Source organism: Emydura macquarii, unplaced genomic scaffold (genome assembly GCF_026122565.2).
Source record: "Emydura macquarii macquarii isolate MOO-44397 ecotype Brisbane River unplaced genomic scaffold, CSIRO-AGI_Emac_v2 contig_1644, whole genome shotgun sequence".
Taxonomy (NCBI): Eukaryota; Metazoa; Chordata; order Testudines; family Chelidae; genus Emydura; species Emydura macquarii.
In genome coordinates, this window is record NW_027131781.1 from 15,389,862 (window position 1) to 15,416,102 (window position 26,241).

Here is a 26,241-nt window from a genome sequence, read left to right on the forward strand (position 1 = left end):
CCTTCCTGATTTTTCACACTTGCTCTCTGGTCACCCTAGCTGCAGTGAGCCCCCACCACCCCAGCTCTGAGATGGGGGGCTGCAGTGAGGTCGCCCACCCCCTTCCCAGACTCAGCGGGGGGAAGAGGGAAATGCAGCGAGGATCCTCCATTCCTGGGACACCCCCCGGAGCCCAGTTACCCAGCACCAACCTACCTCCTCTCCAGCTGCACTCGCTGGGCCGTAAGAGCAGAGCAACCCCGCCCCTCATAGGCGGACTTTTCCCTCAAGAACATCCAATCCAAAGCTAGAACCGTTGCCGTGGCAACCAGAGCCGTTGCCGTGGCAACCAGTAAACTCTCCGGGGCCTAGCGAGCGTGAGAGCTGGGAGAAGCCTGCCTGGGCTGGAACCGACTCCTCTCTTGACTCCCCCCATTGGAAACCCCCCCAACCTTCCCCCGACATGAACGGCAGGGCTAGCTTGAGCGGCAAGCCCTACAGCGCAGGGGTGCGCATCGCCAACTGGAACGAGGACACCTACTTAGAGGAGGTACCGGAGCCGCTGCCCCCCCTGCCCCACAGTTCTCCCCCGGGGACCCTTGAGTTGGGCAGCAACCCTGAGGCAGGATGGTACACTGGGGGGGGACGAGGCATCATGATGGTTAGGCCGGGGGTGGGTGGGAAGGAGACCACCTAGCAGGTGTCCAGCTTCTTAATCCCCACAGCAGCAGGGCACTGGGAGGCTGGGGAGGCTGTGTTTGCATCTCTGGGAAGGGGCCAGCGGGTCCCATGCACCTGCCAGTGCTGGGGGCACCTTCCTGCTGAAGGGAAAACAGCCTGTGCAGCTGGGGAAGCCCGGAGACTCACTCCTATCTCATGCAGCCGTGGGGCATGTCTACTTTACAATATTAAGTCCACCTAATTTACATCAGCATGCAGCCACCACAGTAATGACCTCGCTTGTGCCTGTCTACACTTTGCTCCTTGTATGGGCAGTGTGCGTCCTCCCCAGGAGTGCTTGTACCGATTGTACTGTCAGTGTGGGGCACTATGGGACAGCTTTTGAAAGCCAGTAATGGTCGTTGTAAGCATCACAGTGTCTACACTGACACTGCGTTGATCTAACTGCATCGACATGGACTCTATGCTCATGGAGATGGAGTTAAGTCGGTGTAGTGGAGCAGTTACGTCGGTGGGAGTGAAATTTTAGTGTAGACACTTACATGGAACGGTTGATGCAAGGCAGCATCTGTCGACCTGACTCTAGGGTAGATCATGCTTTGGTGTAAATAGGGAGTAACTCCATTGAAGTTCAAGGGTTTACCGTCAGTATAAAAGTGGTGTGAGATCAGAATCAGGTTTCTGGAATATTTGTGAGCCATCTGCCACAGAGGTTTCTTTCCACCTAAATGGGGACCTTTTAAAAAAAAAGTTTAAATTTTATTTAAAGCTGAGATGATTTTTAAAATGCTGGATACTATGTTTAGTTTCTCACTTTTGTTTTTAAACAGGACCTCTTGAAAGATTTTTTGTATAAAAGAGAAAAAGGAGAACTTCTATTACAGAAATCAAAGAGACTTAAAAATAATCTTTTAAAGCAGGTAACCAGTTTTTAACAGTCCTTTCATCAATTCCACTTCACTACTTATAAAATGTTGCAGTGAATTGTTAGAATCTATGTAGCGAGAATATTATGTTTTAGCATTCTATATGATATGTTACAATAATTTAAATAATTTAAAAAAAAATTGAAACAGTCTATACCAAACTATGTCTATTTTAACTTAGATGCAGCTGTCAGTTTCAAAAGATGGATTTATTCACTTTGGAGACACTGTGATGCTTTTGAGCCCTGAAAACAACAAATCACCTATGGAAAATTATCCTGCAGTATGTGGCAATCTAACTTTGGCTGTTAATCCAGATAATATAACAGTGCATTCAGCTGATTCATTGCAAGTCCCCTGTGGAGTGAGCGCAGTGAAAAGTGTGAACCCTGTTGGTCGTAATACATTTCATATCCTAAGGTTTGGTATCTTGCATTCAGAAGATTCAATAGTAGTTAAATCTTTGCATTAAGGTTTAATCTTTTTCTGTGAAATAGACAATGAATGTCCTTAAAAATGAAAATCAGAGTGTAAAGCAATATTTTATTGATTTCAGACTAATGGCTTAATTTTTATTACACATTAGGCCCAATTCTGCTCTCATGCCAGCGTGAATCAATAGTAATTCCAATGAAATCAATGAAATTACGTCAGTATAAAACTGATTCAAAAGCAGAATCAGGCTCACTGTATTTATTTTTAATAAACTAACTGCCAAATATTTTAAAGTTGAATAAATTCTACAACTTATTATTGACATAGAGCAATATTTTTAGTTAACAAAGCATTTACAGACATAACTAGTTACCTCACATGGATGTTATGAGAGTTAGTTAAATCTTACATCTTTCTTCTATGCAAGTGCATAAAAGAGCAAACAGTGCCTCTTTCTCCTGACATACTAAAAGTTGAGTAGTATCCCAGGATAGTTCTTGAGAATGTTAGAAGAGATGGCATACTTAAATTGTAAACTGTTTGGGGTGGAGGTTGTCTTTTTGTTAAATGTGTACATAGTGCCTACCACTCCTACGTGGATAGAAATGTTCTCATGCACTAAAAAGAAACTCCATAAAATATTTTTTATTTATTTAAACATTCCCTGCTTTGTTTACAAATGCTATATCTCTTTTCTAATGCAAGAGAACTAGAAGCTGATATTGACTAGAAACAAAAAACCTGGATCTATACACTCACCAAAATCTAAAAGAGTAAATACTCAGCATAAATTATGTAAAGTTAAATTTATTTTAAAAAGTATTTCAGAATTGGTAATATAGATAAGAGAAAATATTATGTAATTTTAATCTGATAGCCTTGGCATAACCACTGAAGTGGATGATGGGAACATGTTGTTACTCCCATAAATGCAGCTACAGGACTAAAGCAGTTTCAGTTTCCCATCTTTTTATGAGGTTGTACCTTTGCCCGGTAGTGCCCCTTTAACAAAACATATCATTTCATGTTGCAGAATAATACTTATGCTCACAGGAAAGGAGTTAACATTACTATGGCAACTTGACTTTTGAATTTAAATTCTCAACTTTGACATTTCATTAGCAGAGGGGTTTTTGTTTTGTTTGTTTGTTTTTTGCTTTGAGATGGATGATTAGTTTTCATATCAATTTAACAACGTGATAAATTACAGGAAAGCACTATTTTGCTTGTAGGCAGGGAACATATAGATTGGGATTTTCAATGGAGCCTAAAGGAATTAGGTGCTGAACTTCCACTGAATTTCAGTGATATTTGGGCACCAATCTCGTTTAAACTCCTTGGAAAATCCCAGTCTATGCGTTTAATGTATGCAGCTGAAAAATAGCATTGAGTCTAATTTTCCACTCTGAGTATTAAATATTTATGTAGTAAATTATTTAAATTCCAACTCTTTCTATAATGTATTTTATAATAGCAATCTTTATAATATGCAGTGACATCAGCCTCTTCTATAATAAGTAATTCTGATCACTCACACACAAATCAATGGATATGGCATGTTTCAATTTATATGGTTCTTTTCCTATTTTAACAGTGTTGAAGGAAATTCTATGGGAGAACCCATTAGATTTGGGCAGAATTTTGGTCTTGGGGCAACAGGTGGTTTTACTGATCAAATGGTAAGTCAACAGAGGTGTAAACTAAATCTGTACATATTAATACTGTAAATTTAGATTACTGTACATATTTTGCATGCTATTTTTGTGCAATAAAATATGCAAGTTATTACTAAGCAAACAATTACACTGATCCTGGAGCACTTCATGCGATGAGAGTGGATAATCTGTACATAATACAGCATTCAATGTGTCATACTGTACATGACCAGACATCCCAGTTTTTGCAGGAGAGACTGGGGTCAGATTCTGGTCTAGGTTGCAGCAGAGTAAATCCAGAGCAACTCCACTGGTGGTCAATTGAGTTAATCCGCACTTGCACCAGTATAAATGAGATACAACTGTGGTCCCCTGTTTCCTGGCTAGTAATAGTCATAGCATATAGTTTATCATACTTCTGCAGCAGAACAGCATTTCCAACAGCCACTCAGCCATATGCTTTTACCTCACCCAAGTCTGAGCTGTTCACATGGGAATGGAAATGATCTTCATTCATTTTGAACAGCATGCTACATAAAGACTTGAAGCAGTCTCTGATGGTCCACACCTTGGATCCTCTGCACATCAGCATGAAAATTGTATTTTGTGGATTGTTCCCTGTGTTAGCTATCAAAATATTAAAACCTATAGTTAACATTTGCATAGAAGATACCATACATCCAAATCACCATCCTCTATGAATAAACTATTTGGGGCTTTTAGAAAAAAAAAATCTCCCAACAAATATTTACTTGCATTTCCTTAAAAGATGGACATTTTAAATATCTCCTGAAACACACCACAAAATCCATCATTGTAGAAAGACTGACGTTTTAAACTCTGCCTTTAAATGAATCCAGAAGAGACTCTCCCCTCCAAATGGAAGAGACTAGGCAAATCTGGAACCTGTGAATAAAAGTCTGTATTTTTAAAGTAAGTAAAATGTTAGTGTCTCAGTCTGAGTCAGTAAGCAGAATTCTAGTAAATGTTAGCATCATATCGGCTCAGAAGACAGGAAGATGTACAGAATCACTATAGGTACCACTGATAGATATTTTTTGGCCTAACAACCTTACCTGTGTCTTTGTAATCACAGTGACCCTTTGGAATGCAGATCTCATTTATATACCAGGGATTACACTTCTGTAATCTCTCTCTTTTTGAAGTCACTTGTTCAATTTGAATGCAGCACAGCTATTCATGAGCTCATCAGCCATATAACATCTGTTATAGTTAGTGAGGAGTTTTGAATTCATGAGAATTGACTGATTGACTTTTCACAAACAAAGACTCTGTTCCTAGTTTTGGAAAAAAAACGTTTCTTTTTTATAACTGCAATATATTTTGGGTCCAATCCAATGTTCATTTAAATTAGTGAGTGTTGGATCAGACCCTAGCAGTAGAAGCACATATTTCAACAACAGAAATACAATACTATTTCTGAAGTATAAAGGTAACCCTATGTTTGTACAGATACGTTTTGTTTACTCTTTCATGTTGGTCTTACACTTCTTTGCTTGCATATATATAAAACTCTTTTACCAATCTTTTCTTTGTGGTTCTGGAATAAAACAGATTCTATGCTCAAAAACAATCAATTTTGTAAGCAAATTTTAAAAATTAGTTGAGTGTTTTTTAAATTATTGTGTATAAATCTGTCTGACATTGCTAAACACAAACAATTGTTCTTTTATCTGTAGTAACTTAGTAGTTTAAAAAAATTAAAATTATGTTGCTATTCATGTATGTTTCCATTTACAGTTATATCTCGCAAGTGACCATAAATCATTTATGAGTTTTGCTAAAAAATCATACCTTCAGCAAGTGTTTTTGACAGATGAGCTCTCCTATTTGACTTGTTGGCAAGCTACCTTTTTGGATCCACAGCTGCGTCTTGAATATGAAGGATTTCCAGTTCCTGTAAGAAATTATACAGAAAGTAAAACAATAGTAAATATTAAGAATATTTAATTAAGGCTATCAACTATTTAAAAGGAAGTTGCATCCATTTAATTCATTGCAGCCTTCTGAAAGTCAAGTGTTGAAAAGGAAATCTTTCCATACATAAACTGTGAACTATAGTTATGGGGGAAAACAGTCAGCAAATGATATCTAGGGTTGGAGCAGGGGGCTGGGATTCAGAACTCTTGGGTTCCAATGCTAACTTTGGGTTGACTTGCTGTGTGATTAAGATAAATCACTTTGGCCAAAATTTTAAAAAGTGGCCATTGATTATGCGTGCTTCAGGTTTTGGAGTTAAATTTGTAATCCTTACGATCTGAATTTCAGAAGCACTGAGTATCTACAATTCCATTTCTATTACTAGGAGCTGTGGCTGCTCTGTATTTCTGAAAATCAGGCACACAGAGCTCCCAAAAATCGAGGCACCTTTTTGAAAACATGGTGGTTAACCTCAGTGTGTATAAAGAAAATGGATGTAATACTTACCTACCTCACAGAGGTGCTGAATGCTCAATTAATGCTTCTAATATGCTTCAAGATCCTTTGGTTAGTTCTTTTATAGTTCAAGGTAAGTGTAAAATAATGATATTATATTATAAATATAAATGTTCCGCCACTGCCACTTCTTCTGTTGTAATCTATTTCTGTGAAGCATCTGACTCACAAAACCTAGTTAAAATTATGTAATTGATTAAGACAATATTCTCTTTTCATGGTAATTTTTTAAATATTTTTAAACAGATTAAATTAAGATCAATCCTGTTGTACTTTGACACACAAATTAAAAGTGATCTTGCAAAAATGTACCAATACAGTAAAAATCTATTTTTAAAAATGCAGAGGCCCCAATTCTAGACTGTGCCGCAGTACATTTTATTTTGGAAACCAGCAGAATCTCTCCACCAGGAAATGCCCAGTGAAACTGGGTTCCTCTGGTGGTATAGGACCATTCCCTGGCCTTACACTGCTCTTTCTTACAGTGTCCAGCACAGGGGCATGCCTATGAAGGGAAGAAGTGTATTGGAGGAGAAAGGGGATGTGGCCAGAGTGCTATAAATTCAGCTAATCTGGGCTGCTGAATGGTCCCCTTGGGGATAGCTGCAGTTAGGATGTAAAACTAGCTTCAGTATCAACAAGGTGCAAAGTGGCCCAGAATCGGAGCTTGTGTTTGTGAGTTAGTGAATAAAGCATGTTAAAACATTTCACTTGCACAGCAAAAAGATTATTTAATAGCAGTGTGTAAAATGTCTGTGAAAAAAGATGATCTTGTTTATTCTTTCTCTAGGCAAACACTAAAGTCCTTATCACTCATTGTCATACAAATCGGGGTTTAGCAGTTCCTAGGAACTATTGGATAAGGTAAGTGTAATTTATGGCAATATAAATATCAGAGGTGTTTTAATTTAGTTATTAATCATGATGTCGTGATGTAATGATGTACAAGTTCAGTATATCAAGAATATAAGCAATGAGACAAGTGCTGTAGTCACACACTTACTGGGAAAACAAAATAAAGAGTGCCGAACACACACTCAGGCCTGATCTATACTGACAACGGAGGTTGATTTAACATGGCTTACGTCAACCACCTAAAGTATGCTTCTCCATTGGCATGTCAGTTCTGTCGACCTAAATTGCGGTAAAATTAGCGGTAAAAAAAACCAAACCACCTCCGCAAGTGGTTTAGTGCTGAAGTCAAATTCTGTGGGTCAAACGAGTGTCAGTGTAGGCAGAGTGCAATGTAAATCGACGTCATTGGCCTCCGGGAGATATCCCATAATGCTTTGTTCTGACCACTCTGCACATTCTCAATCTGCTGCATGGTGGCCAGGTAAACAGGAAATGGCTCTGCAAGCCCTGGGAAATTTTGAATTCCCATTTCGTGTTTGGTCAGCATGGAGAGAGCTTGCCAGCACAACTGATCCTTATGACTTCATGCCCCAAACATGCTCCAGCCTGGACTTGACCCGAGGTCTTGGATCTAATCGGTTTGTGGGGCGAAGAGTCTGTTCTGGCTCAGCTCTGAGCAAGCAAAAGAAATTTGGATATTTACGAGACGATATCTCGCGACATGCTGGAGAAGGGGCACAACAGGGACGCACAGCAGTGCCATGTTAAGATCAAAGAGCTGAGGCAGGCTTATCAGAATACTAGGGAAGCTAACAGCCATTCTGGCTCCTCACCCAAAACATGCTGCTTTTACAAGGAGCTGCATGCAATTCTCGGCAGAGACCCCACCACTATGCCACCATGCAGCGTTGATACCTCAGGGGAATCTGAGACCAGGATGAATGAGGTTGAGTCCATGGACAAGGAGAAGGATAAAGATGAGGAGAACAGGGGACAGGCGAGTGTGGTATCCCTTCTCTCTGAGGCAAAGTGGTCCGGGCTCCTACGGTGGATTTACTAACTCTGAATTGATTCCCAACGCAGTTTGCCATTGCTAGCTTCCACAGAGTGATGGCCACTCTCTTCTCCACTTTCAGAGCTGGTCTCAAGCGAGTATTCTTGCGTTTCAGTGCTTGGGAGAGTTTTCCACAAAGTTCAAAGAAAATGGCCTTTCACATTGAAAGTTCTGCAGCCACTGCTCATCATCCCACACCTTCATAATGATGCAATCCCACCAGTCATTGCGTGTTTCCTGGACCAGAAGTGGCGCTCCACTGACTGCAGATAGTGCATGAAAGCCTGCAGCAAATAGGAATTGTTTCGTTCCATGGCTTGTAGCAAGGCGGCCTTTGTAACATCGCAATTTTCAGTGTTGCAGCTCCTGTCTCGCCCCTGAAAATACTGCAGAATAAGTTGCAAGGTGCTTGTGATGCTCACAATAATAGTTCAGAGCTGAGTGGGCTCCATTCCTCTCAGGCAATGGCGTGCGCACAGCAGAGAGTGAAGGGTTTGAAAAAGTGGTGTGAAAAGGAGATCGTCTGTTTGTTTTGGACTGGGACAAGAGGGGAGGAAGAGAACGTTGCATCATGGGAGGACAACAACCTTCCCAAAAGCCTCTGCGGCTAGTTGCACTGTGGGACAGCTATCCACGGTGCACTGCTTTGATTGTTGACCCAAGCATGGCTAATGGGGACGCAGTTCCCTGATGCAACGAGCAGGTTGTGATCATGCTCCTCCGACTTCTAAAATTCGGCGGGTGAAAGTCGATTTAAAATAAATCAACTTCACTCTGCAGTATAGACATATCCTCACTCTCAATTTATTGTCAGATTGTAATTTAGTGCTACCCTAGGTCTACAGTCAGTCAGCTCAATCTTTTTTACATTTTCCCCTTGCAGTCTCTGCTCCCTCTTTCCTGGATGGTTCAGTTCACCCTTTGGATATGCCGACTAATTGTGGTCCTTTCTTTGTAGAGAAAGTTGGGTATGAGGAAGTGTCATAGATCAGGAAAATATATTTTAAAATAGTGCATAAAACTGCATACAGGATGCATGTGACTGTCACAAAGACCAAGTAAAGTTAATGTAGCGATTGGTGTGACTGTAATTTCTACATTGAATTAGTATTTTGCCTCTCCATTATTAATGAGTGTAACAATTATTTCTCATTTAATTTCAAACAAAATTCAGCTCAGGATCTACATCAGACCCTCATGGAGGCCTTTGAGGCAGAAAGTCTGCTGGGTGAGGTTGAAGTGGTGGAAGCCAGGGAACCTATAGGAACCCAACACAGCCCCAAAAATTGGTAGAGTTGGCTGGGGAACTGGGTGTTTCCAGTGCAAATGATTCAGCACATCCCCTTCACAGCCTGCATCAATGGGACTCCTGTAGCATCCCATCTAAAAAAAGCTGCCATGCATCAATGGGAATTCTGAAGTAAGGCGAGCAGCAGCAGCATCACCTGCTCTCCCCTCAGGATGAATGAATACTCCCTGGAGTGCTTTGGGATTAGCTGGGTGAATGTGGACCAGTGCTGACTTTTCCCCTTGGTTTTTTTTTTATTTCTAAAATTGTAATTAACAAATACAGTTTTTTAAAATGTATGAATAATGGCTGAATAAACCAAAAACTAGTGTGAAAAAAGCTATTTGCAAACTGGCTAAAGCAGTAATTTACACTTTACAATGATTCTCTGTTACTTTTGAGACTGAGAGCATGGAGTGTATTGTCATTCTATCTAGCCGTGCTACTATTTTCTCTTGACAGGTCATACTTTGGAAAGGAATATGAAGTTATCTGTCACACCTATCTGGATTCCCATAAAGCTGAAGAAGATAAGAATTACTGGATAATAGTTACTGCGAATCCCAGTGATGATAAAAACACTATGTTTGACAGACCTAAGCCTCCCTCCGAGGAGGCCAGAGGGAAAGAGAAAGAATGAACTTTATGCAGGAACATAGAATGTAATAGTCCAAGATCAAAAACTTTAATTTTATTTATGGTTTTACAAAATTAATTTTCTAATTTTGATGATGATAGAGCTTTGAGTGTACGTCACGTGTTCTCTATTCAAATTTTATTTTTAACCATAGATTCATTTATTTTAAAAGTATATATGAAAATCTGCCATTAGTTACACTGTGTAACCTCACTGAAGTCAGTGGGGTTGCACTTAGATGTAACTGAGGGTAGAATTTGGTCAATAAAATTTGGTGATCCATATACAAGCTCAGCTCCAGGAGTTTTCTTAACCAAGTCAGGCTTCATTTTCCCATTTTGACATTTACTATTGGTAACAGATGTGTCAGAAATCAGTAATACTAGTGGATTTTCCTTAAATTAACCACCATAAGAATTTCTTTAATCACTTCTTTCAAAATAACCCACGGTCTCCTTTTTAAGGATAATTAATATGTGGTAGTTTCCAAAACATTAAAAGTCAAAGGCATGGCAGCTATTATTGGCATCTTTGGTACCTAAAGACCAACTCAGAGAACTTTATGTCAGTTAAACTTACTCTATGCTCTGGCTAGCATAGCATCACCAGGTGTTCAAAAATCATGAATCAAGCCTCAAAAATCATGAGATTGGCTTAAAAATCATGACTTTTTAAAAAATAGTAATTGTTGGGTTCTTTACATTTGCCTTTTGGATTTTGAGCCTTTAGGAATCACTTATTCAAGCTTTTCTCCACAACTGCGAAGCCTACAGGAGTCATGCACCTGCCTCTGGGATGGAAGAGCAGCAGCAGTCAGACAGACTATTGGTGCAATAGGAAAGGGAATTTTTGTTCAAAGGTACCAAGACAAATCACTATTCTTATAAAAAAGCCAAGAAATCTTTGATGTCCATGCAGTTCAGACAACACCTTGGTTTTTAAAGTTTTACCAAAATAAGCTTCATGGAACTCTGGAAGGGCTGATCTGACCCTGTCACAATTCTTAGCACGTTTCTAGAGTCTGTCTGATTCAAATCCAGTGCCTAGGACTTTTGAACTACTGCCTCCATCCAATATAAATCATCAAATTCTTCTTCCTAGGTAACAGGAAAGAAAGACAAAAAATTATGTAACTAAAAAAACTGATCATCCATTTGCCTGCTGCAAAGCTAAAAAACTACTATCACTGTTGTGTACGAATCTATGCATTTCATTTCAACTCAGTGAGTTTCTCTGTCATATATAGTATTTAATAGAATATTTATTCCAGACGTCCTTGTAGGTGCAGTGATAACTTTAAAAAAAAGTTCACAAAAATAAGCGCTTAGTTTGCAACTGACTGAACGGGTTGTCTTCTGTGTAACTTTTTTTGGATGTTCTCTTGTTGCCACAATAAACCAAACATTGTTCATAGAATTATCCTTTGCCCTTTTCTCATGAGCACACCAAATGGCAGATGGTAAATAAACAGATATGGCTGCTCTGGTGGCCTAGTGGTAACACTGCATGGTTAATAGGCCTTTAAATTCTCCTGTCCTTAATCGATCTGCAGTTGTTGCTTGCAGTGCTTAAAAATGCTAAAAGTAAAAGCATCTCCTTGTTTGCATTTATAATCTAAAACCATAACCTCTTTTAATAATAATAATATTTTAATAATATATTGTTAGACAAAGAAAAACGCCTTGTGGAATACAGGGAAGAATCTGAATTCCACAAGGCGTAAACTACTCTCATACATTTTTTATCTTGGCTATAACTTTAACAGTTGAATCCACTACATTCTAACTTAGTATTTTTATAAAGTAAAGGAGTTGTGGGATGTTATAGTATAAACACTTTTTTTAAATTCAGATTTTCCTTTTAAAACAGAGTTTCCTTTAAGATTTTAGCATAATCACTCTTAATACTGGCCACAAGATGGCAACCTTTTTTCAAAAAATAGTGCAAATATTACCATCGGAACTGCTTTAAACATTTTAATCCAAATTCATCCCTGATATATAACTCGACAAAAGTTAATCAAGTTACAACAGGCTTAAATTTATGCCATTAGTTGTTTCCCAGTGTTATGTCCCATTTTCAGAACATGAAATTTAATTTTAAGAAACAAAACTAGGAAGAAGGAGATATGAAACCACTCATAGGAAGTCAATTTCTGAAAACCAGCTAACAGGAATGGAAAATATTTAAGAACCAAGACAAGTTTAGAGAAGGGGTTCTTTAGAACCTGCTTCCTTTATTTTCTAAATGTAGAAACAAATACTCCTAACTGCAATATGTGGTAGACAGCGTAAACTGCTTTAGGGTCAATGTTCCTACCCACTCTGTATACAGCAATCTTTGTTCTAGAGAGCTATTTGGGGATTATTAAAAATCTGCAGATTTTTACAATAGATCTCCATAATCCTACTTAGAATAGATATTTTTGTATCTGATACACTGAACACTGAGTTTTCCCAATAACACACACTTTTATTTTGACCGCTGTGGTGGATAATATACAAGACTTTAATATAAAATGTTACATGGCTCAATACTGACGCAAAATGTGAACAAGCTTGATGTATACTTCTTTTCATGATGGTGGCTTGTTTCTTCATGCACACTTGTCATGTATAGTTAACACTCTGGGTTCTTTTTGTGTATGGGAGGGACAGAGAGTGATCTGCTGGCCCTATGTTGCAGAAAACCCCTTGGTTTGATTCTTTCTTCCAAGGAGAATGATATTTATTTAATTCTGAGGGTTGGGTTTTTTGTTTTTTAACTGCACCCATTGCTTTAGAATCTTGACACAGAGCTAGCCTCACTGTACAGACAATTTAATCCACCAGGTCTTTTCTCCCCTTGTAGGCAGCTCTGTTGCCATCTCCGACCCTTTCCTACCTACTACATCGGGGTAATTTCCTTTATATCTGTAAAAAAATTACTCAGAAGATTTTTGCCTCCCACTTTCAGATTAAGGTGGGTTACTTCTGAAAGCATGAGCCATGGCTGATCTTTGAGTGGCTTGAGGTGGCATTTCAAAGACCAGTTACTGGGTCTAACAGTATTGGTATCTCATGCTTCAGCAGTAGCCAACTGAATAATAGAGGCTGGGGAACAAAATCATCTCGATTCAGTTTTTATGCACTTTATTAAGGTATTAAATCCTATACCAGAACTGGAGGTGGGAAAGCTAGGGCTGGTGATAGTAAAGGCTAGAGCAAGAGTGTGGCCTTGGTGCAGTGGAGAAAGGGAGCGTGTCACTTTCTTATCAGACAAAACTCCTACATTGGGGCCAGAAGAGGAGGATAAGCAACACACATTGTATCTGTTGTATATATTCAACAGATAAAACTTATTTTGTTCATGTTTTACATTTTTTTAATCTTAAGATATGGAACAATTTTAACTTGAGTAAAATACACCCTTTTTTAAATGGGAAATAATTATTTTGTTTAATTACTTTTTTCCTCTGTGCCATTTTAAAATCACAGCAGGACAGGACAGTTCATCAAGCTTGGATATTATTACTTTTGAGCTGGCTGAGACATACAATCTTCGGCTTTATGTCCAACCACTCATCCAATATTTGGCAATATATTTATTCACCAGCTGATTGGATAATTAAGAGGGAGTAGAGTCGGGCACACATATTCTAGATCCTCCTTAGTAGCAAAATGCCTATGGGCTGGCCTAACAGGGTACATGACTTACATTAAAAACAAGCAGAACATTGATTTGAACTGCCCAGCTATTGAATGGGATTATCCATAATTGCACAAACAGTCCCCTCTTTTTTCCCCCCTCCAACGCATAATAAACCCCCTCACCTCCTCAGTCACTATCCAGAACCAAACAAATGCTTGACCAAAAAGACATCCCTTTACCACAAGTAAATGTAGGCTCTGGCAGACTGCCAAAGACAGTGAATTTCCACTGCTAGAGATCCTCCACTGAAAACGCCTTTCAGATTTTCCATTAACTTTTCCATGAACATTCATAATGCATGATTTTTGTGTCTGTGAAAAGGAGAAGGCTTGCACAAATATAAACTCAGACTGGAAGTGTTCATGCCACCATCTTGAAATTTCTTTGACTCTCTCCCAAGTTCCACCACGTGACTTGCGTAGTCACTATGAATTCACACACTATGAATAATGAATAGTCAAAGGCACTGAAGCAAACAGTTCCTGAACAACCCACAGGCTGAACTATATTGACATAAAGGTTTTTGAATGACAAACCAATCAGTAACAATAAATCTGTCTGCAGATAAATTCACAAAAGGAAATAAAGGCTAAATTTATCAAATAAGTCATTTGCTATGAATAATTTACAACCATCACCTTGATGTAGATGTGAGACCAATGCAGTTCAGGATAGAGGAGTCATACAAATCAGTAAGCAGGCAGGCCACCAGCGTCTCTGCCAGTTAGTGTGGCCTAGTGGGTAAAGCACTAGACTAGAGCTCAGGAGAGCTTGGTTCTGTTCCTGTTTTGGCCACTGGCCTGCTAGATAGGACAAGTCAAGTCACTGATGTGCCTCCGTTTCCCCACCTGTAAAATAGATAGTGATGCTTATCTCCTTTGTAAAACAGTCTGAGAGCTACTGATGAAAAGCACTGTACAAGAGCTCAGTATTATTGTTGTTATAAAAGCTTTCAAGCTCTGCATCAGCAAAGACAGGCCTTAAGCTCCTAGCTAACTGCAGGGGTACAAACTATGCTAGCAAGTTGAAAATCCACACAAGGCTTTTTCTATTTCCATCTGTCTTTCCACTTTTTGTCTTTTTTCTATTCTCCCCTATTGCCTTCCTAAACCACATCTCCTCCAGCCTGCCTCCTGGGCCAAACTTTATACATTTTCTATTATTATAAAGTGTTCTTAGTGCATTTACCACTAATCCCTGGGTCCTTCACTCAATCCCACCAGTCCCTCTAGAGGCTACATTTCCTTGGAGTGATTGACGTTAGGTATTGGTTCTTGCCAGGCTAGTGGATTAGAGGAGGAGACTAACGGAAGGATCAGTAACTGGGGTAAGGAATTTTAAAACATACCTCACCCTAGGAATCTTCCAAATAATGGTGGTGGGGGAACAACCAAGCACTGTCCTGGAAAATTTGATAGGATCCACCTTCTGTCCCCTTACTTGCCTTGCCAGCGGAGCACTGGGAGCAGCTTGCAGCAGCCATCTACCTCCTTCTCGTCATTGCTTCATGCTTGGATCTAGCTTTGAGAGGAAGCTTGCTTCTGCCACCACATCTCCTAGCAACAAGGAGAAATTGGCATACCTGCTGCCCTGCTGGAAGTGTGATATTCCAGCATGGCTGTGAGCAGCCATAACAGGAATGCCAAATACATGATATGCAGGATACCTGACACCTGGCCGTCCTGCATCTAGCTGCTATAGATATGGACTAAGGAAGTGGGGCCATTTGCAACAGAGAGGTAAAGAGAAAACCCAGTGTTGGTGAGTCAGTTTTTAATTTTTATAATAGCACAACATTATTTAATTAGGAAATGAACATGTCAACAGCGCATTTGGCACTTGAGTTACTTTAGCTTTTTCCTTTATGGTCTAGCACACAAGACCACCTCCGCCTTCCAAGCACAAGAACAGAGTTCTCAGTATTAGAAAACAGTATTAGAAAACAATTCTTCACAACTCATCTCTCTAAGTTTCTAAATGTTGTTGCCAACAGAGGGATCATAAAGTTAAATACCAGGTAATAGGCATGAACTCGAAAAGAGTCTGACGAAACCATCACTGCCATTTGCTAATGAAGCATAATTTATGCAGAGGCTTCTCTACTATTTGTTTACATATGTAGCTTAAAATGCCTGGTCTCCCGCCTCTGTTAAACACTGCTGCACAGGGTATGTCAAAGCAAAGCTCAGCAGTCCATCCAGTTACAGGTCATGTAGGGTATACGGTTCTCAGCGGTACCGCCTGATTTCAGCTGTAAGCTCTGGCAACAGCCATCTATCTCCTCCTCTTTATTGTTCCATGCAAGCTTGGATACAGCTTTAAGACCATATCGTTGTGTTTGAACAAATACACCAGTGGTGATCAGTAAGTTACAGCATAAAGGCACCATCAAAACTGGTAATAGGGTATGTTTAGGTGAGAGACAACCAAAGTTATCAGATACAGAAATTTATAATAAATATGATTTATTATAAGTGATCACATAGAAACAAACAAATAAAGCTACACATAAAACGCTACCAGCTGGTAAATTAGAGTGGTGTACTGAGATTTGGCTGCACAAGTTCCACTGACATGGCTAGGCTAAAAACCACACTGATGTCCCTCTAAGTGTGACAAAGCACAAAAGGGAATAAGAGTCCTATGTGGTTATATATGTATATAGTTATAGGTAAAATTTTCAGAAATGTCTAAGTAATTTAGGAGTATAAATCCCATTTTCAAAATGTCTTAGGAACCTAAGGCTCTGACTTTCAATGAAGGTTAGGCTCCTGAGTTTTTTTTGAAAATTTTACACATAGTTCTCAGAGCCCTCCAACACCCAGATACAATAAACAACATCAAAGTAGCTAAGAAATGAGGTGTATTAAGGCTTTCATGGCTTTTATTTTCTTGGCAACAATTGCCAAGCCTTTCACCTTTTAAAACAATATTCAGCATGAAAGTTGTTATTATAGGGTCTCTAAAAAGACTTAAACACAACAATTTGTGAAATCCACAGCAGACAGTATTCTCTATCCTTTCTTTCTAGTTTCAGGCCACCTCTCTGGATTGGGTTTTTTGAGTCTTCCTCAGCTTGCAGCCACAGCTTTCAGGAGCGGGTGAAAGATTAAAAACTCTTGTATTCCAGTTCAAGGTTTTCTGTCTCTTCCTGTCTTTTTGCTGACAATTTTGGCAGCATCAATCTGGGCCAGAACACCCAAGATGTACTGTAGGCTGGCAAGTCGTGAGTGTAATCGACTAGAGGAAAGCAAGCATATTTTGGGACTTAGAGATACTTTGGGAGAGTAGGTACTTAAACACTGACAACAAAAATCTGGGCTTTAGACGTGTGTGGGTGGATGCATGTGTGCAAGACTCTCCCTTCCTCCATTCCTCCCTCCCAAGAATGTAATTGCCCTTCTCTCTTCTGAAAACATTAATAATTCTCCTTTTGGAAACCTTAGGGGTGAGTGTGTCAGAGAAAGAGAGAGAGATCCTGATTTTAGACTGTTTGAGTTTGGTGTGCCTAGAGGAGGAGAAGGAAGCAGCAATGTGGCTTTGTGCCACCTTTGCACTTCCTGGATTCTGACACTGCCATGGGCTTGTTTAGGCTCCCAATGTAAGCTTGAGCAACCCTGGGGCTGCTACAACTTATGCCCAGGCTGATAACTGTCCTCAAGGAACATATGGCAGCGAAGAATAGTCTGCGCACAGGGCACTCTAGTTTCACTCTCTCCTTCCCTGGTACCATCCTGCTCCAGTGTCTGCTTCTTCCTGTAGCACACTTTCTCCATGGCCTGCAAAGGGGTGGCACAGTGTCATTCTGTCAGACTTACACTGTTGAGGGATCCCCCTTATGCCAGGGGTATTCCCCAGTGGAGAGATCAAGCTGGTTTCCAGTGCTGCTCACCAAAGCATCACGAAGGAGCTGAGGAGTAGCGCAGAATTGGGGCCAGCATATGAATTGTCTTCTTTCTCCCTCCCCATCCCCTCTTTTCCTACTGAACTAAGTCTCTTCAATATATGCTTAGTAGGAGAAACAAGGAGAGTCCTGTAGCACTTTAAAGACTAACAAATTTAATTTCTGCAGGCATAAGCTTTCGTGGGCTGTAACGCACTTCGTCAGATGTGAGGAATAGAAATCAGATAGGAGGTATATATACACGTCCAAGGGTAAGGAACAACAATGGGGAAGGTAGGTATAAGCAAAATCCATTCAATTAGAGTAGTTGAGGTCTATTCACAACCATTGATTAGGAGGTGAGAATGTGTGAACAGTGACAATTACTTCTTGTAATGAGATAACCATTCCAAGTCTCTATTTAGACCCAGTTTGATTGTGTCAAGTTTGCAGATGAGTTCCAGCTCTGCAGTTTCTCTTTGAAGTCCGTTTTTGAAGGTTTTTTTGTAGAAGTATGGCACTAGTGTTAATAATTCACACCTAGGAGAGAAGTGACTGTTAAATGGCATTCCTGTTTAGGTGGGCTACTGCTGGGATAGCTTCCTGCTTTCTCTCCCTAAAGATTCACGTTGCTCATGAGAATCTTCTGCCAATGGGGAGAGCTGTTCAAAACCTTCCTAATGAAACACAGGTTTGTATCAAACCTGAAACATGGGCCAAGGCAGCCCGATTCCTGGCCAGTGTCTGCCAATTTATGGCCAGATAAGTGGTTTTGACCTGAAATCAGGCAAACCTTGATGATTTGGGCTGATTTTTCCATTTCTCTGGTCTTTTAAACCCTAAACAATGCGAAACAGGCAGCAGTGAGCCTTAAGTAAATCAAGCAGAAGCCACTGACATTCAGTCTCTTAAACATGGTGAGCAGGTTATCATTCTAGACTCAGGCAAAGGTGTCAGACACATTTGTATCTGAGGATGAAAAACCTGCTGGGGGAAAAGCCTGCATGGCTGATGGTATGAATAGAGAGATGAACCACAAGGAGACTTGCCCAGTTCCTGACCTAATATTGAGTTCCTGCAATGCAGGTCAATGTATACGCCATTGGCTAGAACAGTGGAAGGAGACAACCTGTCGGAGGTGCTGGTGATTACAGTAGGAAATAGGAACAAGAGAATTACCCTGCCAGAAAAGTCCTACAATTCAGCAACCTGTCTCTGACAGTGACCAATCCTGCTGCTTCAGAGGAGGTGGAAACTTCCCACTCTGCCCCTGCTAATAGACACAGTAGTATAGTATATAGAGAAACCAGTTCCTAACCCCATTCTGGGATTATATGATGGTTCACAGCAGAAGGATTGATAGCCCTTGTAGTTTTTATCCTAGCTAATATTACTATAGCAGGAAGGATGGCCTTGTGATTATATCACAGGACTGGGTGGCAGAAGTCTGGGGTTCTGTTGCCAGTTCTGCCACAAATTTACTGTGTGATTTTGGGCAACTCACTTAACCTGACAATTTCCTTGTCTGTAAAATGGGGATAATACTACTTCCCTACCTCAGCTGGGTGCTAAGGAGGCTTAATTCTTTAGTGTTTCTGAATTGTCCAAATACTACAAGCACGATAGAAATGCTGAAAATAAAATGATATCCTTATTAATATATCTGATCATTTTCAATTTTCCTACACTTATTGGCCTTTATCATCTTCAGCAGCAGTGAGTTCCACAAGTTAAATAAATTTAGAGTTTGTATAGTGATAAAAATGTCACCCTTCTCTGGATCTTTTCTATTTTCCCTATGTTCTTCCTTTTTTTCAGATACACTCTAACGTCTTTAAACGGGCTCTACATTGTTAGCTGAATAACTATTTTAAGTTAGACCTTTGACATAACATGGTTTTTTTTGTTCTCACTGCTACAGTGAAACTTGTGAAGCACTCTGAAAATCTCTGCAGTTAAGAACTGTCTTGTTCCCTATGCTCATTATTCTATAAATGGATATCAACGGATTGTACCATGTTAGGCAGCTATGGAATTTGTCTTGAAGTGCTACTGATTTTAAACAGTGTGATACTTTAGGACTAGTGAATGACTTCTACAGAGGACTGGACTTTACATAACATACTGAAACACCAACACAAATTCCTGCTCTCTATGAAATTAACTTACAAGGATCTGGGGACCAGCCATTTGCACTGCATAGTGTACGTGTGCAACCTTTCCCTGTAGGCAATTATTTTTTCAGAACAGAACATTCATTCATCACAAAAAGAATTCAGGAAAAGTTGATTTCTGCAGAGCATTAGACCTCTTACACAACACTACTGTAAGCTGTTTAGTTTCAGAAGTTGAGCATTATATAAGGCCAACTAGCACTGAAAGTTTTTTTGTTCAGTCCATGTAACCTGCAATGACACTTGTATTATTGCAGAAAATCCAAGGTTCGTACTGTAAATAAAGGTGTTAATTCAGAATTGGTATAATGAACAATAACAAGTTATCTGCAACCACAAGAGACTACAGACTTTTTTTTAAAGCTGCTATATGAAACAGAGTACACATACATGCTGGGTGAGAGCAATTTTTAAATTAACCGAGTAAGTCACTAATGGTGATTCTCCTGTGTCACTTCCATTAAGTGAGTATTCATCAGCTGGGTTATTTTGCCTGACATACAACAGGACACTTTGCTGGGTGGGATGAAGGAGTTCAAAACTTGACAGTCATGAAAAGCAGGGAGGAGCCATTCTGAAGAAGGCATGAACACAAAATGTTTGAACAACTTAGGTGCACAAATTAAAGGTGCTCAAAATAGCTTAAATTTGCAGCCACATCAACTTCATGGACATAAACCCAAGATGACCCTGAACATCAGAACTTAATGAAGGTAAGGTAACTTTCCTTGTATGAATGAACTATGATCATTTCTCCAATGTATTAGGACCTGCTATCCTTCAAAACCAGAGTAGGATGCCTTCTTGTTTTAATTCTTTTTTCCTTGAACAAAATAAAAATGTTCACTTTAAAAATTGTGTTTCAGGCATAAAAAGGGAGCAGCATGAAAATAACAGCCTGCTGTCATCTAGCTCCCACCCTCCCAAAGGATCCCAATGTGATAAACCAATTGGTAACTGAATAAAAATTAAGTCATATTTACATCCATATTTAATGACCAAACTATGTAATGCCTGCAGACCAAAGGATAATTAGAGCCACTCCTAATAAATTACAATCAATCAATGGCTTCAGAGGGGCAGAAAAAACAAGCCCGTAGCTGGGTAAATCTGTTTCACCCAAAAGATTAAGAGCATTGCCCAATTTTGCAGCTTCTCAGTTCCATTGTTCCAATAACTCAGTATGAACTGAAAAGAATAGTTCTCCAACCCCCAAAGCTGCAGGGTTTTGAAGAAAGTGAATCCTCTTAGTAGAGAATCAAACTGAAATATATTCCAGCTCAAATGGCTACAGGAGCTTTAACAGCAGTACAGTGGAATAGTCTGGAATAACACATGCATACAGGTATGGTGGCAAATTGCACAGAGTAGAATAAATGCCCAGGCAAGCTCTTTAGGGCTGAGATAGTAATTTATGATATGTTTGTACAGGGCCTAGCCCAGTGGGGCTCAGCATAGTGGTCTTTCATCACTACAACAGAAATGTTAACTAAATAATAAATAGTAATAGTATCAGCCTGAGATAACCATTGTACAGTTGGGCAAGATAATCTCCTGGACTGTGTGGGGCCCATGATCAGTTTTAAAAGGGTTATGAGCAGGACCACTTAGGAGGCAATTTTGAAATATTTTGACCCAAAGGCTGTTACCAAATCCAAGGAGTTTTAACCCTTCAGAACAGAGTGGTTTCTGGGGGACTATAGGAGTCACGCTACCGGGATGGAAACGGATACTATAATAACCTGATCATTAATATCAGCTGTTGCCTCAGAGGAAAGGAGAAGTATTGCACCTATCTTTACAAGAGGTGCTAGAAGCAAACCTGGGAGTTACAGACCAGTGAGCCTCACCTCAATACTAAGCAAATTAGTTGAAACAGGAATTAAAGATCTAGATATAATATGCCTACGTGAACATGATGATAGGAAGACACTAGCACAGCTTCTGTAAATTCATAGCATTTTGAGGCCAAAATGGACTATTTATGATCATCTAGTCTGACTTCTTGCATAACACGGGCCATAGAATTTCACCCAGTAATTCCTGCAACATGCCCATAATTCCTGATCAAGATCAAGCACATCTTTTATAAAGTCATTTAGTCTTGATTTCTTTACTTCAAATAATGGAGAATCCACCGGATCGGATCCCTAGGTAATTTGTTCGAATGGTTAATTACCTTAATTGTTAAAAATTTGGATCAAAGTTTTAATCTGAATGTGTCAAGCTGCAGCCTCCAGCCATTGGAACTTTTATATTTTTCTGCTAAATTAAAGAAATCTTCTCCCCAGGTGGGTACTTACAGACTGTGATCAAGGCACTTCTCAACCTGCTCTTGTGTAAACTAAATAGACTGAGTTTCTTTAATCTTTCACTGGAGGGCATACTTTCCAGATCTCAGATAATTCTGATAGCTCTTTTCTGAACCCTTTCCAATTTGTTAACACCCTTTTTAAAGAGTAGACATCAGAACTGGACACAGTATTCCAGCAATGGTCTGACGAATGCCTTGTAGAGTGATGAGACTTTATTATTTCTACATGATACTCTCCTGCTTAGCATAAAACACCCATCACTCTGCTTATTCATGTAAAGGTAAGTTGTGCTTCTCCAGTTTACTGGATTTCTTTGAAAGAGTCAACAGAATGGTGGAGAAAAAATTCTACCTATTGGTTCTTCTATTTCTAAAAGTCTTTGATAAAATTCCTCACAAGAGGCAGTTTGGAAAACTAATTAACCATAAGTTGAGATAACTTTCTATTATAGATTAGAAAATGGTTAAGAATGAGAAAACAAAGAGTAAGGCTATACAGTCATTTACAAAATGGAAGGATATTAATAGGGGGATGCCCCAAAGATCTGTACTAGGACTGGGGTTGTTTAATGTGTTTACCAGTTATCTGGAAAGTGTGTGTGTAAGTGGGAGAGTGGGGGAAACAGACAGCAACATTTGTGGGTGATTGACAATTGTTTTGGGAAGTCAAGCCTAGAAAAGTCTTAAAGGGAGGGATTGGGCAACAAGATGGCAGTTGAAATTCAATGTAGGTAAGTGTGAGGTAATGCATGTTGGGAGGAACAATTTGAACTACTTACATACACTGATGGTTTCTAAATTAACCACTCAAGAAAAAGACTTAGGCGTTACTGTGGACAGCTTAATGGAAACTTCTGCTCAGTGCACAGCAGTGGTCAAAAAAAGCAAATTAGATGTTAGGCTGTTTTAAAAATGGTATAGCGAATAATACTGAAAATAGTATGAACGAATAAAAGAAATCTATAGTACATGCTCCTTTTTAGAAAAAAATCAGTTCAATTCTGGTCACATTATCTATGAAAAGATATAGCAGAAATAGGAATGGCCTGGAAAAGGGCAATGAAAATTATTACAGGCATGGACAAACTTCTATAAAGGGACAGGTTTTAAAAGGATGCCAAAATCTGAGGCACTCAAAATTGTCTACTTTTGTAAATATAGCCTTTAATCTCTTTACACCTCTATTGACCAATTTTTTAAATGGGAATAAAGGTGTTGACTCACCTTTGTGAAGCACTTTGAGATCTATGGATGAAAACTGAAGAGTATTGTCATTATTAGTATTAACTATTATTAATGGTAAGTTAGACAAACTGAAGGCAAAGATCATGTTGCCTGGGGAAAAATGAAAAGCTTGGGACTGCAGACTGTTTCTAAGTACAGGGGCTTATGTTAATATTAGGTAATAATTCAGGTAGACTGCTTCTATGCTAATTGACACGTCTGGTTGAAAAATTGTCCTGTAGCTAATAGCCAGCAATATCCACCCACCTCCTTGGTTTCTGCAGTAGATACGTTTGCTATAAATAGCCATCAGATTTGTAAATTTAACATTGTTTAGTCTGAATATAAGTGAGGAAAATGGGAAATCCATCTGTCCGGCAATGGGATGGGTGTGGTTTGAGACGCTTGTTGTTTTCTGCCGAGGATTTTTATTTTTACTACCAAACCCTTGAGTGCCTGGAGGATGTCACAAGGTCCTTCTCCCACCCTGGGCTATGAAACTGGGAGGGGAAAATATGAACCAATGCAGTTTTATATAATCTACAAATGTGTTTAGCATTTTCTGTGACAGAGGCAAGCCAGTCAGAATGTTTAACTGTTTCTTCTGTGAACTTTATTTTGTTGATCTGGAGGTTTGCTGTGTTCCAGACTTGTTCAGATCAGGGACAGGCTGTGTCCCTTGCCACATATGACTAATGAATCCTAATCACAATAAAATGAAAAAAAGGAAATGTAAAGTTATGCGGTGAAATGGCTTCATTGCCCCTCTAAAGAGAAGCATATGGAATAGTGATTTGAGCATAGGACTGAGAACCAGGAATGTCTACGTCTAGTCCAGACTCTTACACTGAGTTTGTCTGTGGCCTTAAGCAAGTCATTGAGGATTAGATTAGGGGAGTAGGGTAGAGAAAGGGTCTCTCCTTGCAGCTGCTTTAGAATTAACTCGATTGTGTCTGGGACACAGGGAGGAGAGAAGGGCTATATGCCTGATACTTCCCCTAGCAAGTGAGTGGGAAGAGGGTATGTTGTGGGTGGAGCCATAGCTGGCACAAGAGGGTATTAAGCTGCACCCCCAAGGAGGATGAAATATCTTGCTGGTCCATCTTCCCAGAGCCAGAAGGGATCAGGGCAGGAATTGTGACTCAGTCCTATATGTAACACCCCTCACTCAGGGCTGAGCATAAAGGCCCTTTGTCTCTCTCTGTCTTGCTTTCTCCCTGTTAGTTATAGGAGGATTGATTAGGTAATAACTGTAAAGTGCTCTGAAGATGAAAAACCCTAAGTAGTATCTATTTGGGGGGAATAATTATTTTTCCAATCACACAAAAGCACATGAATAAAAACTGACCGACTGTGTAACCATTCAACTGGCAGAAGAATTTGCAGTTGTAACAAATCAACCAACCAACCCACCCACCCTCTCAGTCGGGACATGATAACAATGACATTTGCACCTCCTTTATCCTGATCAGTTTTTATCTCTTCTCACACAGCGGGAGGTCTCGACTCCCTTTGTTTGCTTTAGGTTGATGTCTGCCTTCCCTTGAACCGAACTCTGCTCTCCACTATGCAGACTTTATTTCCCAAAGAACAGCCTCCTGAAGCCCTCACAGACCTTATGAAAGGAGTTTTCACTCGGGTTAAAAGAGAACTGTGTGTTCTCTCTCTCTCTCTGTCTGTGTGTGTGTTTTGTAAAAAGAGTAATAAATTAATCATTTAAACTTTGGGCAAGGAGTCTAGGTGTTGTATTTGCACCATGCACTTACATAAACACAGCAAAAGTCAGTTAACTAATGAGTGGCTGGAGTGAGAAGCTATAGGATGATCTAAAACATTGTAACACATTTTCCATATAGGAAACCTTGGAGTAGTTGCATTTGCTTTCTTAAAGAGAAAAGTCAGTTAAAGTCCAAAGGAAAGACTGAGGTTTTACATTTCTGTTTGTGGTACAGGAAAAGGGTTACGATCTCAGTGGTTGATTCAGTGAAATAACATCTCCTTTGTACACATCTGCCTAGCAAGTAGGGCGGTAGTTGGAAATACCCAGTCTAAAGCATTGAAGATTTGCTGGCAAATAGCAAAGGCATTTTCTGCTGAGGAAAAATTGTTATATTGAGTAGTCACTTTGCATGCTTAGGAGTTACAGACAAACACCCAAACACCCTGGACTTACAGTGTGTTTTTTATTTTGTAAAGTATTTAACATAGGATGAAGTGACTCAGCTGCATATTTTACATCCATGGTGACACAATAATGATCCTAAATAAGAAGATACTTTTGATATTTGACAATGGTAAGTGATACATTTATACCAATCTGTTTGGGTCTCAGCACTGTTTAGATGCAAATATGTTTAATTTTCAAAGTGTTTTTCTTTGACAATTTAATGAGAAGAGTAAATAGATAAAAAATAAAAACCAGGGGAAATTCTTCCTGTATTAATTCTGTGCTTTTGCTTTTCTTTCACTGTAATGCATATCTCATTTTAAAGCAATAGGGGGAATTTGGAATAAAACAGCTGCTCCTCTTTGCTTGTTTGAGTAATAGTCTCATGATAAAAAAGGAATTTTTATATGTAGCCAGTCAGTACCTGCAAAAAGGATGTTCTTACCTTGCTGGACAACGTTTTCCCAGGTAAGCATATTTAAAAGCTAGTACAGTGCTCCAAGTGTGTGGGGACTTTCCTGCAATGGAAGCTTTCATTAGCTGTCAAGGCCTCTTCAAGCTTATAATACTATGTAGAATAGAAACAAAACAAAAAATTATATGATCCACTATGCAAATGGGTTAGTAAATCTATAAATGATCTTTCTCACTGGTAATTAACCCTACTAAGCAAGATTTAGAGGAAAGGTTATGAAGGTTAAGAGTACTGAAAAATACAAGCCTATTTTAGCCTCACTGAGAACAGTTCAGAACTAGTATCTAATCCTGTCTAAAACAATTACACATTTGCAACCTCTTTTAAAATGAAACATTAATGAGATC

General features: G+C 39.4%; 1 protein-coding gene across 2 annotated transcripts; it reads left to right on the top strand.

The window, feature by feature from the left end:
* Positions 1-425: 425 nt before the first annotated feature.
* On the top strand, positions 426-11,364 carry CFAP161 (cilia and flagella associated protein 161). Of its 2 annotated transcripts, XM_067556111.1 has the most exons (7): positions 426-529; positions 1,491-1,580; positions 1,768-2,006; positions 3,616-3,700; positions 5,438-5,596; positions 6,924-6,997; positions 9,793-11,364. In XM_067556111.1, exons 1-7 carry the CDS (start codon positions 443-445, stop codon positions 9,968-9,970), a joined length of 912 nt encoding a protein of 303 aa, XP_067412212.1. In that variant the 5' UTR covers positions 426-442; the 3' UTR covers positions 9,971-11,364. The 2 variants fall into 2 exon arrangements, with proteins under 2 accessions (XP_067412212.1, XP_067412214.1); XM_067556113.1 differs by lacking the exon at positions 5,438-5,596.
* The last annotated feature ends 14,877 nt before the right edge of the window (positions 11,365-26,241 follow it).

Coding starts and splice junctions, on each gene's coding strand:
- CFAP161 (XM_067556111.1), top strand. CDS start 443: ATGAACGGCAGGGCTAGCTTGAGCGGCAAGCCCTACAGCGCAGGGGTG. Junction 1,581..1,767: donor AAAATAATCTTTTAAAGCAG/GTAACCAGTTTT, acceptor ATTTTAACTTAG/ATGCAGCTGTCAGTTTCAAA. Junction 6,998..9,792: donor CCTAGGAACTATTGGATAAG/GTAAGTGTAATT, acceptor TTCTCTTGACAG/GTCATACTTTGGAAAGGAAT.